At 46.9% G+C, this 17,230-nt stretch overlaps 1 protein-coding gene, 1 long non-coding RNA gene and 1 pseudogene across 2 annotated transcripts; 2 read left to right on the top strand and 1 right to left on the bottom strand.

Moving 5' to 3' along the window:
- The first annotated feature begins 131 nt into the window (after window positions 1-131).
- On the top strand, window positions 132-3,207 carry LOC103715546 (pollen receptor-like kinase 1). The gene is made up of 3 exons (XM_008803217.4): window positions 132-861; window positions 1,064-1,795; window positions 2,251-3,207. The coding sequence occupies exons 1-3, from the start codon at window positions 189-191 to the stop codon at window positions 2,916-2,918; spliced, it is 2,073 nt and encodes a 690-aa protein (XP_008801439.2). The 5' UTR covers window positions 132-188; the 3' UTR covers window positions 2,919-3,207.
- A 1,777-nt stretch (window positions 3,208-4,984) lies between these two features.
- LOC103715547 lies at window positions 4,985-5,611 on the bottom strand (annotated as a pseudogene).
- Window positions 5,612-8,425: 2,814 nt separating this feature from the next.
- LOC113463273 lies at window positions 8,426-10,413 on the top strand. The gene is made up of 2 exons (XR_003387251.2): window positions 8,426-9,401; window positions 9,860-10,413. It is a non-coding gene; the product is annotated as an uncharacterized LOC113463273 (long non-coding RNA).
- The last annotated feature ends 6,817 nt before the right edge of the window (window positions 10,414-17,230 follow it).

Here is a 17,230-nt window from a genome sequence, read left to right as displayed (position 1 = left end):
TCGACGGCCACCTCACTCCCTCCTATTATTAGCCTATCGTCACCAGCCATTTGTCCCCATCCCTCTCCACCTTAATCTCCGAGGAAGCATGCCATCAAAACCCAGCCACCTCTCTCCTTCCTCTTCCCACCTCCGCTAATAGCAGCATCCTGATCCATTGCACCGGCGGGTGGGCGACGAGCAGCAACATGGCCGCCCGGCGGTCTCTGCCGCTCCTCGTGGCTCTGCTCTTCGCCGCAGCGTCTCTCCACACCGACGCCGCGAGCTTGGCCGAGGCGGACGTGCTCCTTAAGTTCAAGACGATCATCACCGATCCCGGCGGCAAGCTCAGCAGCTGGATTGCCGGCACGGACCCATGCAGCGACGGCAAGGGGAACGGGAAATGGGGCGGCGTCATCTGCAGCGACGGCAATTTGCACGGCCTGCAGCTGGAGAACATGGGCCTCTCGGGCATGCTGAATGCCAGCGTGGGCGCCCTCAGGAAATTGCCGGACCTCCGAACGCTTAGCTTCCGGGACAACCAATTCTCCGGGCCGATGCCGGACGTGAAGAATTCAGCGGGGATGAGAAGTATATTTCTGTCGAACAACAAGCTGTCGGGGGAGATCCCGGACGACGCGTTCCAAGGGATGGGCTCGCTCAAGAAGGTGGACCTCTCCCACAACGAGTTCTCCGGCCCCATCCCGACGTCGCTCGCCCGTGTGCCCAAGCTCCTGCAGCTCAGGCTCGACGACAACAATTTCTCCGGCACCATACCCGATCTCCGGCAGAAGGAATTGCACCTCGTCAACGTGTCCCGCAACGAGCTGGAAGGAAAGATTCCGGACGGCCTCAAGAACGTCAGGGACGCCTTCTTCGATGGTACGCTCTCGAAGCCGTACTTTCTTCCCCTTCCTTCCTTCGCTCTGAATCGATGCGATGCTTTCTTCACCTTCCTTCCTTCGCTCTGAATCGATGCGCTCCACAAGCTCCACTACCTGACTCGTATTGTTGCTGCTGCTGCTGTTGTTATCCTTCTTCTTCTTATTATTATTATTCTTATATTTCTTCTCGACCACACCAGGCAACAAAAACCTGTGCGGCGAAGCTGTCGGAAACCCTTGTGCGACGCCAACGCCGCCACAACAGCCATCACCACCGGCACCGCTGCAGCGGGTGCCGCTCGCACCAGCACAACAGAAGGCATCCCCGTCACCAACGCCGCCGCCCCAAGAGAACTCGATCCCGGTACTCGCCGTTGTCACATTAATAGCCTTCGGCGGGACAATAGCGATAGTCGGAGCAATCGTCGTCGCACTCAACCGTCGGCGAGAGGAAGTGGAGGTATTAGGACAGCCCATACCCTCGAGGAACTCCAACAAATACACATCGTTTCAGGAGGAGAAGCTCGAGAAGGATGCGCTGGTCAAGTACGACGTCGGGAGCGCCAGTGGGAGGAAGGCCGGGATGGCGGCGGCGGCGGGGGGGAACGATCAGGGAAGGCTGGTGTTTGTGAGGAACGGGAGGGAGAGGTTTGAGCTGCACGACCTGCTCAAGTCCTCGGCCGAGGTGCTGGGGACGGGCAACTTCGGATGCACCTACAGGGCCACTCTCCCGAACGGGCCATCCATGGTGGTGAAGAGGTTCAGGGATATGAACAGGACCGGCAGAGAGGATTTTGAGGAGCACATGAGAAGGCTGGGGAGGCTGTCCCACCCCAACCTGCTGCCATTGGTGGCCTACTACTACAGGAAGGAGGAGAAACTCTTGGTCCACGACTACGTCCCTAACAGGAGCTTGGCTCTTATGCTCCATGGTATTTCTCTCTCTTTTCTTTTTCTATTTTTTGGTAGAATACCATACTCCATAGATGGTAATCAGAAGGCATCCGTTCCATTATAGAGTAGTCTTGGTTTCTAGAATTCAATGTACTTGCCATGATAATTATTTAAGTGGTTAAAGCCTCGATCGAGTTGGTCTAAGCATAGCCAAGGCCAGCAATTCGATTGAGGTCGGCCATTTCTACAGCATTTGCAAATTCTTTGATCAATTGGCATGATTAAATATTTTCCTCACAATCCCTGGTATATATATATATATATATATATATATATATATATATGCTCCTCGTAACATCTCCTCTTCGGTTAATTGGTTTACATGACTGGGGCAAAAGAGCAAAAACTATTGGAAGAAGCATAGAACAGTAAACCAAGTTAGATAAATTGAATTTGTCACTCGGCTCCTGATTTGTTGAAATTTACTGCTTAGGTAACCGAGGCCCGAACCATCCGATGATGACGCTCGACTGGCCGGCACGCTTGAAGATCGTGAAAGGGGCAGCTAGTGCTCTGGCTTACCTCCATGAGGAGCTCCCGATGTTAGGGGTGCCCCATGGCCACCTGAAGTCCTCCAACGTGCTGCTAGGCGAGTCCCTGGAGCCCCTTCTCACCGACTACGCCCTCATACCGGTGATGAACCAAGCTCACGCTGCACAGTTCATGGTGTCCTACAAGTCCCCCGAGCGCAAGCAAATTGGCAGAACATCCAAGAAGAGCGATGTATGGAGCCTTGGAATGCTGATGCTGGAGATTCTTACAGGTAAGGTCCCCATGCATGACGCACAGCAAGGGAAGGAGAGCACCGATTTGGTGAACTGGGCGAACTCGGTCGCCAAAGAAGAGTGGGCCGGCCAAGTGCTCGACAGCAAGATGAGCAGGACCAAGGATGCCGAGGGGCAGATTTTGAAGCTGCTGCAGATTGCATTGGCTTGCTGCGAGGAGAACGTCGAAAAACGGTGGGAGTTGAAGGAAGCTGTCGACAAGATCGAAGAGATGACACAGGGGGATGGGGACAACTCTTCGACCGCCGCTGAGGGGGAGGTCGATTCATCCAAAGCTGGGCCTGAGGATGATCTCTCTTCTATTGCAATTAATTGAGCATTAAAGGGAGGTTTGAGATTACATTGTGTTTGAGCTTTCGCGTACAAATCCAAAAAAAAAAAAAAGTAAAAGGAAAAGAAAACGAATGTTGGAGATCAGGTGCTCCAAATGTCCGGTGATGGCCTAGCTTTATTCTTCTGTGTCTTTGCGGAGATCGCAAAGCGGTAGGGATCTGTAAAAAGTCGTCGTCCTGTTTGTTTTAGGAATCAAACACAAATTCCCAATGATTTGGGCATTTACTTATGCTCAATTCTCATATTCTCAATCGGACCATTGTTTCTAATTGCGAGGCCGACGATGATCTCATGCAACAAATAACTCTGGCTATGTATAACTTGGTTATATTTATTAATTCCTTATACATCCTCCTTCCCACAAGTCATAAAATTATAGAAGAATTATTCATTCTAACAAATGATAGCAAATGTACTCCTAGGATATGGTTGGGCCTTCTGTAATAAGCTTTTTCGAGTTTGCGAGCATACATCTTTTTTATCAAGCAATAAAAAATGGGAATAAAAAGAGAAGGCTGTGAATTTCCTCGTGAAATGCTTGACATGGGACGATTTTGAATCATTGCCATGGGAATCAACTGAATTACAGCAGCTTATGACCCCAGAAGGCTGCAAAGGTTTATTCTAATAAAGCCTACGCACGTATGAAATTCACAACCATCTGAAGAGATAGGAATATAAACACTTTTTAAGTCTGGGTTGAACAGTAGACATGCTTTCAAGATTACTACAGTCGCGGTTAAGAGGATTGCCATAGGCCTGTTACCTCCTGCGAAATCCATGCGTAGAAGCCAAGCCATAAACTAATGCACAAACATCCGCCGATCCAAAGATAATAATAGAATGGAGAAAACTCAATCAAGACCACATTTTGATTGCTAAAAAATAGACCCGGATTCGATCATACACAACCAGAAAAATAGACAAGGCTACTGTATCGCAAGCTAAACTTCATCACCCAAAAATCCTCATTCAGCAGTGCCGGAAAAAAAGTAAGGGAAAAGAGGAAACAAAAAGGGTGCTTGAAGGGGAAGAGGCAGGGGCGGCCCAATACATCTGGGGGCTCAAGGCGAATTCAGTAAATGGGGCCTCTTTTTTTTAAATAATAATTTTTTTAATAAATATAAAATACTTAAAAAAATGTTATGGAAATAGATTGCTGTCAAGTACACTATTTCAATAAAGATGCATGAATCTAATAAAGGTCGACAAAAAGCCTCTTCAGTTTAATATAATTCTTGAATGAAAATATTAAAAAAAAATACTTAAAAAAAAAAGGGATATGGTACTGTTCTTGGCAATACGCTTTACCATGTGAAGCGAGAGCAGAATAGGAAAAAGGCCATCCCATGGCGCTTCACGGTCAAAAAATTTGTCCAAGAGAAAGTAGGGTCATTATGGGAAATTCACTCCATCTAATTAATAAAAGTCCCATCCCACCATCTTCCCTTCAAGTGAGCCTGCAACATCACGGAACAGCAGCCATTCAACCCCCCCTCCCTCCTTCTCTTTCTCTACCCTCCTTTTCTTTTGCTAAAGACCATCTCTCCTTCAAGTGAGCACCGAAGCTGCAACTGCAACATCACGGCACAGCAGCCATTCAACCCCCTCCCTCCTTTTCTCTCTCTACCACCCAAGAGGGGAGAAGAAACCGGGAGGAGAAAATTAAAAGAATCTCCACCCTCCAAGAAGTCCATCTCCAATCCCCCTATCTTTCTTCCTGATGGCCCAGCTGGATCAGGAGTAATGTGAGGGAAGGAAAACCAAGACCAAAACCAAAAAAGAGAAGGGATGAAAGATAAGAGTGGCTTGAGGTGTGTATGAAGCCAACCAAATCCCTCCTCTCTCTCTCTCTCTCTCTCTCTCCACCCAAAACAAAACTACTGTCCCCAACTTCCCCGATTGCCCTCTGCAGGCCAGGAAACCCTCCACCTCCCTTCCATCAAGGAGGAAGACTCGTAGCCAGCTTCTGCTCCCGGAGGCCTTCCATTGGCCCGGGGCCTTAGGCGACCGCCTCAGTCGCCTAGGGCTCGGGCCGGCCCTGGGAAGAGGAGAAGCTAACTCTGTTATATCAGGCAAGCGGCGCGCGCGAGCTGTGGCTCTATGCGGAGGGGATTTCGACGTCGCCGTCGGTGATCTCCTGCTGGAGGTCCTTGGGGTCCTTGCCATCGACGGTGCAGCCGACGGAGACGCACGTGCCGAGAATCTCCTTGACGTGCCGGCGAGGTCCTTGGCCATGGATCTCGGGCGCATCACCCGGGCGATCTCGATGGCGTCATCGAGGGAGATGCTGCCGTTGTGCTTGATGTTCTTGGTCTTCTTGCGGTCGCGCTCCGGCTCCTTGAGGGCCTTGATCACCAGGGCAGCGGCGGAGGGCACCACCGTCACCTTGGCCTGGCGATTCTGGACGGTGAGCTTGACGGTGACGCGGAGGCCCTTCCACTCCTTGGCCGTCTCCTTGGCGATGTCCTCGCCAACCTTCTTGGGGGACAGACCCAGGGGACCGATCTTGGGGGCGAGGGAGCTCGCCGCGCCGACCTCGCCGCCGGTGACGCGGACGTACACGTCTACGACCTGGGAGGGATCGAATTTAGGCGGCATGGCGGCGGCGGCGAGGAGGAGAGACAACGTGGAGGGTTATTAGGATTAGGTTTTTTTTTTTCTTCTTTGTGAAGAAGAAGAAGCGGCAAAATGGTGCGGGGATTCGGATGATCGTATATAGCGCGTGCGCCTCCAACCGCGATCCCGGTTGAAGCTACGGAGTATTTTAGAGGCAGGCCAGGAGGCCCAGGCAAGAAAAATATTTACGGCCTTGCTTGCACAACCACGTGGGCCTAAATGTGCTTTCCTTCTTTTTTACCCCAACTTTGATGGATGCATCATACAACTCTCGTATACACATCCAGAGAGAGAGAGAGAGAGAGAGAGAGAGAGAGAGAGAGAGAGAGAGAGAGATTGATGTAACATTAGTAAAGGAGTCCCACAAGAGTTCTCCTAGTGTGATTAGCTACATTGCTAGCTATGCAATCAACTGCATTTCGATTGATTGTAGACACGGGTCGCCTCCAATGAATTCAAGGTGGTCATGATCCTCCAGAATAGGACATGACTACCAACATGGACTTCCACTTTCACAGCCAACCAATCACCATTTTGCATCACCCTCCAATAGGATGTTGGTTGCTCTAAGCATATTATCAGCATGGATGGACCCTTTCCACACTCCATGCAGCTCCGCCATCAAGACAATAGTATCGAATATTTGAGCACCACCTATAGTCATTGTTGCTGCTAAAATTAGGGTTGAGGTCGGTCACTGCTTGAGGTGCACCAAGGTCGACCTTTGCCGAAGTAAAAGATAGGTTGTCTGAGAGCTAGGGAGCAGCTTCTAGGATTTGTTGAGCCAAACTCACCGCTCCGGGAAGTGAGCATGACTTGCGAGAAGGTCCAGTTGCCAGAAGGTTTACGATGGAGGACCCTCTGATGATTAAGTTGGTGGAGATCTAGAGCAACAATGGAAAAGAGGGAGAATGAGAGGGGGAAAGTGCTCGAGAGAAAAAGATTTTCCTCTAAAATCCCCCGATTAATTATCCCTATATACAAGATGAGATCGGCACTCATTATCTAAATTATCGAAAAGTGCCATAACTGCGTGATAGCAGCTAATCTTGCATCAATCATATAATAACGACTTCCCATGATAAGCACGCGGTGATACTTGAGTTCATTGTGCGTCCACAGTTGTGCTGGCACAACCGCTATCAAGGCCATAAGTGGCTTCTTTAATGATCGTTGGTGTTACTCCATGGTTGGTCCGACTAGAATAAAGCATTGGTCTATACTAAAGTAATTTTTCTTAGCTAAGGTCGAGGCTAGGTTGATCGAGATAGTCTGAGGTCAAAATGACTAATATTCTCCCCATTAATCACAAATGAACAACCGCGACTCCAAAGCCAACTCTAATAGAAAAGGAATTTTATTGCGTGTTCGTATGCATCCCTGCATTGAAATTCTAGCCGTCTCCACTTTGTGGAAGAACTTTGCTACAAGCATGCTTATTAAATTGGTCGTTGGGAATTCTCATTTGAATCGTAAGGAGGTTGATTGCGTGGCCCCAAATATTCTAAATCTTCCCAAGCTTTAGAAATTGCTTGAACATATGATAACCTTTGATAAGTTAGACCAAGTTGTTTGCCCTTTGTTCCTGGTAAAACCACCTACTCTGGCTGGCAGATGTTGATTAAAGTTACCATTGTGTCCCGATAAACTCTCCAAGTACCCGAGTCAAAAAAAAAAAAAAAAAAAAAATCATCGTGCGAGGAAATCCGATAGCAAATAAACCCTTGAAGACACTTAACTGCAATGTTGAATTGGACTCGTACAATAAATTAACAGATGTTGATGTTAAGACATATTACAAAATATAAAAAAAATTTAGAAAGGACTCCCTCTCTCTCTTCATTGGATCCTTCGCGTCCACCGTCCAAAAAAAAAAAAAAACCTTATTCTCCGGCAAAAGCCGAGAAGGCAACAATAAAAATTGCAAGAAAAGACCACTGATGTATGGCATGCTGCAATCTTCCAATTTGAAAAAATTCAGATTTTTAAGTTGAGAGTAAGATATGTACATATATATTGATGATAAGTAGGAGATAGTAAGGATTATTAGTTTGCATTTTTGCCGATACAAGATTTCCCGGAAGAGGACCCCTGAATTCCTTTTTCGCGATGAATAGCGTAACAGTGGACGTGAATGATGATTGCTTGTTCTCTATTTTAATCTTCAAATACTGTCTATTATGATGATTGATGTTTGTGCCGTATGGTTTGCTGAGAAATATCTATATGCACACATATTTGAGCCTTGAGACAACATTATTTGGCAAAACCTACCAAGACACTAAGCAATGAGAGGGGCGGTGGCAACAACATCATGTGTCTTTTTTAAATACAACCAAAGGCTTTTCTGTTGCAGTAAGCATGATTGTTTAGACTTGTACACAGCACAGATCATACAAGAGATACCAAACATCGATTACGAAGCAAGTATTCGAACAATCCAATCAACAAGCGATTTTTTGAATAGATGATGTCAATCCTTTGGGAGCAAACCTAGATCGCCCATTCTTCTCGGATAAGTTTTGGGGCAATGACATCGATCGAACTGTTAAGAACGCCAAGACAACTGAATCAAGCGACATCCCATGTGCGAGGGGAAAAAACTAAAGCTCAATCAAGGGAATAAAAAATTATCACTAAACTTGAGAGGAGTTTGATACGTGAATAAAATATGCGCACACTGAAATATATGCGATTAATTTCTAATCATGACGTACGCAATAGCATAGAGAACGGAACGGGCATCAAGGCCTAACCACCAGGGCTAGTTATAATAATCTTGCAGAATAACGTACTGCTCAAACATTTAATTTAATATATTAAATTCTGGGGTTAAATTAACGGCATTTGCTTCCCGGAGTACCCATTTCCAGTTCGGCAGCTCCGGGGGGGCGGTGTTCTATATTCTCTCCAACCCCAACGATTAAACGATATGGAGAGGAGAGCAGCGACGTGGCCCTTGAGAAGCCTCTCTTCTCCTTCCTCTACTCTCCCTCTCCGTTTCTCCTCGCCTCCTTACCAATCTTAACGGTAGAACCACCAAAAGAGGCCAAAATCCTATAGTTTTCTGCCATAACTCTGGGATCTTTTCCGACCGATTCTGCCGCGAAGTTGGGATTTTCCCGCTAAAATCAACGGATTCTGATCTAACGCTGTGATATTTCAGCTGAAATTGCGATCCCCCCCCCCTCTCTAAAAAGAGATTTATTCTTATCCGAAGTCGTGATTTTTTATTTTCCCCCGCTATTAAAATCGATTGCTGCCGAGCAAAATACTAGCGATTCAGAGAGACCCACCCGGAAAATCCCTCAAAGAGCGGGGCCATGGCCGATTCTTCGGAGCGGAAGCGCTCTCTAAAGCTCTCCCTCTTCGTGGGGCTGACCGAGTCCTCCGCGAGCGAGCTCAACGCCGCTCGATCACCGAGGTGCTTCGACGGCGGGGCCGTCGGTCTCGGGATCGTGGCGGCGATGAGCAACGACGTCGGCGACGTGAGTCCTGCGAGGGTGGCGGCCCCGGCCCTGTCCCGATCCGACCCGATCCCGATCGTCCTGGGGAGGCCCGCAGCCAAGCCGAGGGGCCCCGCCGCGAGGGGGGAGGAGGACAAGGAGGACGTGCAGCTATCGGAGTGCTACACGTGTGTGATCTCGCACGTGCGTGGCAACCCTGTGACGAAGAGGGTATACTTCGACGATGGCTCCGATGGCATAGACGGAGGCAACCCTGTGACGAGGATGAGTTCGGGGGTGTTTTTTGAGTCGGCGGCCCCGCCTCCGTAGGCGAAGGAGTTCTTGAGCCGCTGCTTTTTGTGCCAGAAGGAGCTTCGTGGGCTGGATGTTTTCATGTACAGGTGCTTCTTGTTATTTATTTATTTATTTTTTCAAGCGGTCGGACAATTTTATCATCATCATTTTGTGAGTTTATTTCTTATTTTGTTCCAACTTTCTGATCATTTAGCTTTAGTTTCTCGTGTCATTATCAAGAAGCGACATATCCAATGCTGTTGAAGCTTTTTTCTTCTTTTTTTTTTCCCACTTTTCCCACTATAGATGCAGGTTTAGCTTTGTGAAAGTAGTAAAATCCGCTTGAAGGCCATGAAACTTGTCCCCAGTTTTGCTCGATCCCGTTAGGAACAAATTAGATAAGGATCTAATTTAGTCCTTGTAGTAATGTTCTATCTGTGATAACTTTCGTATGGCGTACGTCTTAATAGTCTGTCTAATAATCGAGATTGTAGGATGTTGTCGTGTTCCAAACATGCAGCACTAATGGATTTTCTGTTTTGTGTTTTCTTCCGTTGCCCTGCAGAGGAGAGAGAGGCTTCTGCAGTGTGGAATGCAGACGCCAGCAAATTAGAAGCGATGAGCACGGGGCAAAATGTGGGCCTGAAGAGTCACCTTGTTCGGCTCCTTAATTTTCTTTGCGCGCCTCGTGATGCAGCGGCTTAACTGTATTACGGTTAATCTCCCTTTGGTTTGCTGGAGGGCCGATGCAGTATCAAGCATCAGCCCGAGCTTTGAGGGCCAGCAGATCGAGTTTAAACTGGGATGATATCACCAACTTTGATCTGCATTTCCTATGTGAGGACTTAGGCACGATCCCAGATGCTATTGCTGTCGCTGTATGGCCAAATGCTTATCAGGTTCGGTTGGCTGTTAAGTTCTTTGGTCCGTACAATCTAATGCCGGAGTCCTCTTCACCTCTCAGTGATGACCGAGATGAACCTGGTGACTCGGACTCGGACTTGAGAACCATACCAAGAATGTAGGGGCAAGCCCTCCAATTCCCGTTGTCTCTCCCCGCAGCAGGGTTTCCGTGAATATCTGTTGTTCCATCTTTTGTGAATTTGTCTTCGGCTTTCTCCATGTTTTGGCAGTTCGGATACTGCTTGGAGTGATTCTTCTCACATTTTAACCTACAATTTCGGCATTCATAACGTCGATATGGTAATGCGCCAGGTAAGCTTGCATGCAAATCACACTAAACTCGCTAGGGTTGCATAGCTGAAACAAATGAAGATTAAACTAAGAATAATTTATCAAGCAACCCCCAGTACCACTTGAATAATTAAAGCAGGAACAGCAACTATTTGCTATCTTAACAGTTTTGATTCTAAGCTCTTCCTAAATACGTACATATAAGTTGAGCCCAATTCATTCCAATGGATAAGTTGAGCCCATCAGGTTTCAATTGGGCTGACTACCTACCCCGACTGCATAAAAAGGCAATCAAAATCAACAACCTATGTAAAACTTTAAGCTGTCAGAAATTAAATATCGAAAAGCACAGAACAGCCCCCCATGAACAAAATTCATATGAGGCCGGCACCAGAAAAATAAATATGAAACGAGCTTCCTATTTTGCCTCATTTTCTCTAATATCTATCTTAAAGAAGAAGCTCAAAAATCATAGGCTCTTTCTAACGAAGTTATACTTCTCATTTAAAAAAAAAAAAAAATCACAGTACTAAGCAGTTTTCTGGCTTGTTAAAAGAAAAAAAAAAAGATAGATGAAGATGCTGGATGATCTTTTTTGGCACGTGTATTTCTTTTTTGCCATCCATCTGACAAGGCGGTATATATATATACGATAATAGTGGGCTACCAAGGGCCGGTTTTCGAATTTAATCATAGCTATATACAAATATATGATAAGGAGTAGGCTATCCAAGGGCCGGTTTTCGAATTTAAGCGGAGAGGCCTCTTCCCGCTTCTCGTGCCGGACCCATCCTCGGAGTTTTGTTTCTTGGTATCGTTGGCGCTCCATCGAAGATCCCCCGTCTCCATATAGGGATTTCGTCGATTCTTCTTGCGATGGCAGATGGTAATCCTCCTGATCTATCTTATGCTCTATCCTGATCTCGAATTTCTTGGGGTCTTATGGCCGATGAATGCTTCGATTGGTCGATAAATCTCTCGATCATCTCTCTCCGTATTGATGTCCTATTTCTTGATATGAATCACTTTGATCTCGAAATTAAGCAGACTATGATCTTCCGTGAGCTTCGAAAGACCATGGGAGAGATCGTAGCCCTTCTGATCTCTCCAGTTTCGATTCTATTTCTTTATATGAATCAAATCGATCTCGAAATTAGGGTTATGGAATATCGTAAGCCTCCCATCTCTCCAACTTCTATCTACTTTCTTGATATTGATTATATTAATCTTGAACTTGGGGTTTTATGGTGTATCCTATTTTCTTGGAGCTTGAATTTGTCTTTCATCAGGATATAACATTTCAAGATCTAGTGTATTCTTCAAGATGAACAGAGTGAATTTATAAGTGACATCTATGGAGTAGAATCAGTTATATTTCTTTTAATTGTCATCCCCTCTCTCTCACAGGGCAGAAAAATGAAAAAGGAGAAAACGGGGAGGGAATAATAATAGAAGGCAGGGGCATGAAGTTACATATTCTGATTTATTTTGGGATTTTGATTTCTCCTGGATCTTATAATATGGTATCTGCGCTTCTATGTTGCACTGGAAAACAAAAATTGGTGTTCAAATAGATTATTACATTCAGAACTGATTGTGGACTGATCTCTGGGAGAGGGGCAACAAAACAGAGAGAGAGGGAGAGAGCCGGCAAGATTTGAAGGCAGCTGGTAGGATTCCAGGGTTTTGGTGATGACTTTTTTCTGCTTCTCCTTTGTGCCTGGTTCTCGACAGCCATACTTGTTCCTTTTTCCCCCTGTTTTTTCAGTTGATAAATCTTAATATCCAGCTATATTGTGTTTCTGTTGTAGTTACAGAACTTTTATTATGGCATGCGATCCTTAAAATGTCATCATGCTGCACTCTCAGAAGTGCATCGCGAACAAGTTACATGCGCACTGGTTAGCTCCTCACTATAATGTTATGCCTAAATAGATGATACCTTTTATGACATTTATAATTTGGTAGAAATTTAAAGGAATCATGCACCTTTTTTTATTAAGTTTAGAATGTGCTAAATATAGGGCTTTTATTTGTCACAGTAGGTTTATCCTCACTTGTTTGAAATTTGTAACACAGATTACATTAATGCTTGTGTTTTTTGATTACTTTGGTTAGAGGACAGAATTTTTCCTTGATTAGAAAGGTGTAAATATTTTGAATTTCTAAACATCGTGCCTATTACAACGAATGTGGTGTCGAAAACCTCCCATCATCTTCTTAATCGACGGCTGACAAGATGGGGGACTCATTATTTACACTACATCCTCGCATTCGGTGATCACCATATACATGGCGTCTCTAAAATCAGACTAGACAGGTCCCTAATTCTTTGGCCAAAACCTATAGATAGTGTGGTCGCCCAGATGACCAGTAAAAAGAATGTTTGATGGATTGGAGTGAACAAGTACAATAGATGGAGAACCGAACCAGTCCAAAAGACCTTAAAGCACAAAGCATTGTATTATAGGCCGAGTAGAGGGAGATGGCAAAGCAAACTATTATGGAGCAAGCCGAATGGAGGCTAGCAACAAGTTGAGGCTGATAGGGCATGATTATTGGTCTGACAGATGGTATGTGATCTAGTCATTTTGACAAACCTAATTAGTAGAAGGAATGCTGGCGTTAGTTATCACAATTACCGTAAATGGAGGCCAGATGTGGACTTTTATTGAGAGTGGGCAATTACATATGGATTGTCTCTTGGTATAAATAAGAGAATTGTACTCCAATTGGAAACCCTTCGACACATTAATTAATCAAATTTATTTTTAATTATCCTTACTTTATCTTTGTTTTATCTTGCTCATAATTTGCTAGTAGTACTCTACCCTTAGGAGTAGTAGTAGCAGTAAATCTTTTCGGTTGTAGCCTTGGCTACATTCTTTCCAAATCTATCTGTTGTGGTTCAAATCTGGCCCAAGGATGACCATGCCGGAGGAGTCGGGGGAGCCGCCGGAGTGTGGAGGAAGAGGATGAAAGCCGCCTCCCGCAGTCGGTGAGGTACCTGCACAAAGTCTCACCAGTATTTCCGGTGAGAGCCCTCCGACAATCAAGTTAGAGTGGAGTCTAGTTGGTCCAGCCAAAAGTTCCTTAGGCGTTACCTGTTGGAGTTCTTTATAGTCCCGGTAGGAGCGCTTAGGTGGCGGAGGTATGGCCCATTTTCATCATAAGTGGGAGTGGCGTGCTGTCAGAGCTTGCTTGTGGCGCACAGTGGAGTTCGTTCTTAGGAACGATAAGGCATTGACAGCCGTAGCAGGGTATGGCCTGTTTCCAGCATGAGTGGGAGTGGCGCGCAGCCAGAGTTTGCTTGTGGCGCGCGGTGGAGTCCGTTCTTGGGGACGGTAAGGCATTGACAGCTGTAGCAGGGTATGGCCGGAGTAGCATGGCACTGTCCTTAGCTGTCGTGGGCTGGTAAACGAAGCATGGCATGGTGGCGTCGCAACGTATGGCCACGTAAGAGGGCGTAGGCATGCACATGGGTGCGATCGTTGGTGAAGCCGAACTCGTCGAGAGGTCGCATCAGGCATTTGGCGAGGTCGGCTAGATGGGTGCTGAGACCTGCCTAGCATCCCGGGTTCCGAGGTGTGCTCGGTGGAGTGCCCAGAGCTCAAAGGTCGGGGCGTATTACTGGAAAGGGCGCCCCGAGCTCGGTCGGAGCGAGTCGGTGAATATCCGAGGTTGAAGAAGCTTTTAGTGGAGCCCGAGGTCGGGCTGATTCTAGGCCGGACCGAGGATACGTCTGGTCGGCGTTGGTGTCTATTAGGCTGAAATTGGGTGGCCCTTTTGTTGTGGGCTGGACGATCCATTTTGCCCCCCATCATTTGCCTCCCGACTTTCGAGGTCGAGCTGCTCTTTAGCTCGGGCGAAGGAAGTAGCTGGACTATTGATCGTCCTGCGCTTCAGCCAAGTGCTCATGAAGATACATGCACCGAGCTGGATATACATGTCTTATCAGGGACCGATTGTGTTCGGTCGTACTTTGTAAGGCGAGCTTGAATGAGTTAGGTCGCCACATCAGCTGAAGAGGAAGCAGCTCTGGAAGCTCTTTTAATGCATTGCGTGTGCACTTCCTTTTGAAGTGTCGCTAGGTAGAACGCGAGGGGCCTCATCAATGCCCCATTTTTTGAGATTGCCTGCCATAATGATCGGCTTTTAGTGCTGCAATCTGGAGAGATTTGCTAAGACAACTTCGGGGCTTGCCGCGTGACAAAATTTGGCCGCTTCGTCGTTTGGGGAAGTCGATCGGAGCCGTTGATGTAGGCTATATAAAGCTTTGTGAGAGACCTCCGGGGTCTCTATTTTCCTTCTTCTCTCCGTCCGCCGTCGTCCCATTTGAGTTTTTTGAAAAGCCTTTGGAGCATTTTGGAGCTTTTCGGCGAACCTCTTGGCGACCTTTCTCCTCTTATTTTCTCCGGTGAGGCTCCTAGGTAGGTGTTTTCACCTTTTAGGTTGCCCGGAGGGGCTCCTTTTCTGTCTTCTTTTGCTTTGTTGTGAGCAAGGAGATGGGGTCGCCCTCGAGAGCCCTTATACTTGGTGCGGGCCCATCTCGAGCTCGGGTTTCTTCGTCGTCGTTGAAAGCCAAGCTCGATGGGAGTCATGACTCGTATGGGATTGACTCGGCTATGGGTGAAGAGAAGCTGGTCCAGATTCGGGCTCAGTTCTTTATTCCCTCCAGGTTCACCCTGGAGCTCCCAGGGCCTGGAGCTCGAGTAGATGATCCTCCTAAGGGTTGGATCATGGTGTACGCAGATATACTCCGAGAGGGGCTGAGGTTTTTCATGCATGGGTTCATGAACAAGCTCCTGGCGACTTATCACCTAGTCCCAGCACAGCTTGCCCCAAATTCATGGAGGATGATAGTGGGTTTCCTCGTCCTGTGCCTTGCACATAATCTACCCTCCTCAGTTAATGTTTTTCGAAGATGCTTTATGTTGAAAGCCAACTCCGCGGATAAAAGGTGGTGGTACTTCTTCCCTCGAAAAGACTGCTCACTCTTATGAGGCGCGCCTTCCTCCATTCACGGGGGGAAGTGCAAATTCTTCTTTGTTTCCTCCGAGCGGCCGTGGGGGTTTGACCCAACCTGGAGTTCGCTGCAGGTCGCCGTTAATAATAGACCGCCCAAGTTATCGCAGCTCGAGCAGGCAACCTTAGATACGCTGCTCGGCCTGGAAGAAACTCCAGGGCTCCCCGACTTGCTTGCTGAGGAAGTCCTGGTGAATGTCGGCCTGAGCTCAACTCATCCCGAGGGATGCAGCTGCTTTTTTTTTTCTTTCTTCTCCCTTTTTGCATGGGATTCTGACTAAGTTTTGTCGTCAGAAATTGCAGGGATGCATCTCGATCCCAAGGCTTTAATGGCTAAATACTGCAAGAGGGTGGCCGCCTCTGATGGAGCTCGGTCCGAGCAGAAGAAGAAAGCCCGGGTTACTTCGGGCTCCAGCGCTGGGCGGTGCCAGCTCGGCCTGAGCCCGAGCAGGTTAGTCCGATTAAAGCCAGGTCGCCCCCACAAGTAGCGGAAGGGCGCGTGGGTAAGCGGGCATTCGCAGCACCCGCTGAAGCTCGCAGCACCCGGAGGGTCGTCTGGGTATCTCCACCGAGTTCTGAGCCAAGGGACAAGCTTGGGGGTCGGTCCTCTTATGTGGCTGCAGCTTCGCCCAAAGTTCGGCCCGCTCCTTTGGGGTTTGGGAGGAAGCTATTTCACCCCGAATGTGAGCTGTTTGAGGATGATGCGGCACTGGAGTCTAGCGAGGTCGCCTGCGAGGTCATCTGCTTCCGCGTGACCGGGCTTAGCTGTTGGGGCTAGAGTTGCCTATGAGTGTCGGCAAAGCGTACACCGCCAGTATTTTGGTAAGTGATATCACTTCTGTGTAGATACTTAGCCTCGGCTAACTTTTGTTTTCTTGTGCCAGCTGCTCCATCTGGTCGATCTACTGGGGATCGCCACGACCAACTCCCGGGACACAACACTATCCATCTACCTTCAAATGGACAGTGTGACGGTAACAAAAAATTTTGAAGGTAAAGGCATTTGGACCCATACTACTCCAATTATCTTTATTTTGATAATCTTTTGTTCGGCTAATCCAATGCTAATGGCATGCCCATGTATTTATCTCATCACTAGACTTGTCAAAGAAGCTTCCTTGCATGCCTGTCTTTAGGATGCTTGCAAACAGATGCATATCATATCATACCACTTGATATAGGCATATTATACCATTTTGCTTGGTATGAGGCATACCATAGCACATCGATAGCTGCCAAGTAACAGTGTTGAGATATGTATCATATCGGTATAGGGTCCAGCATTGAGATAGAAAATCTTGATTAGAATTCAATCCAATGTACTTAGCCAACCATGCATGATTATCATTGCATATTTTACATGAACCAAAATAATATAAGAATTTGTATTTTATTTAGATAGGAATTGGTAATTGCTATGAATCCTTGGTAGGAGATGAATGTATAATTTCAGTATCTTGTTTTTTGAATAGAGCGGTTTAGACAAAATGATGCATTTGCATGTATTTTTGAGCTCATCTATTTTATACCTGGTCCAAGTTTAAAGTTTGATGAGCAACATTTTTTTGTTAATTACGGCATTTAGAGGTATGCGAGCTTCAACAATTTTTTAAGGAGGGTTTCTTGTCTTGAGTGCCTGTATGCAAAACGTATGCTCCCATGTACCTGTCACATGACAAAGATTATCGGACCTCCAGTGCGAAAGTTTGTGTCAATA

This window comes from Phoenix dactylifera, chromosome 7 (assembly GCF_009389715.1).
Source record: "Phoenix dactylifera cultivar Barhee BC4 chromosome 7, palm_55x_up_171113_PBpolish2nd_filt_p, whole genome shotgun sequence".
In the NCBI taxonomy this organism is placed as follows: Eukaryota; Viridiplantae; Streptophyta; class Magnoliopsida; order Arecales; family Arecaceae; genus Phoenix; species Phoenix dactylifera.
Note: the sequence above shows the minus strand (reverse complement) of the source record. Positions and strands in the feature narration are given on the sequence as shown.

Coding starts and splice junctions, on each gene's coding strand:
- LOC103715546 (XM_008803217.4), top strand. CDS start 189: ATGGCCGCCCGGCGGTCTCTGCCGCTCCTCGTGGCTCTGCTCTTCGCC. Junction 862..1,063: donor CAGGGACGCCTTCTTCGATG/GTACGCTCTCGA, acceptor CGACCACACCAG/GCAACAAAAACCTGTGCGGC. Junction 1,796..2,250: donor CTTGGCTCTTATGCTCCATG/GTATTTCTCTCT, acceptor TTTACTGCTTAG/GTAACCGAGGCCCGAACCAT.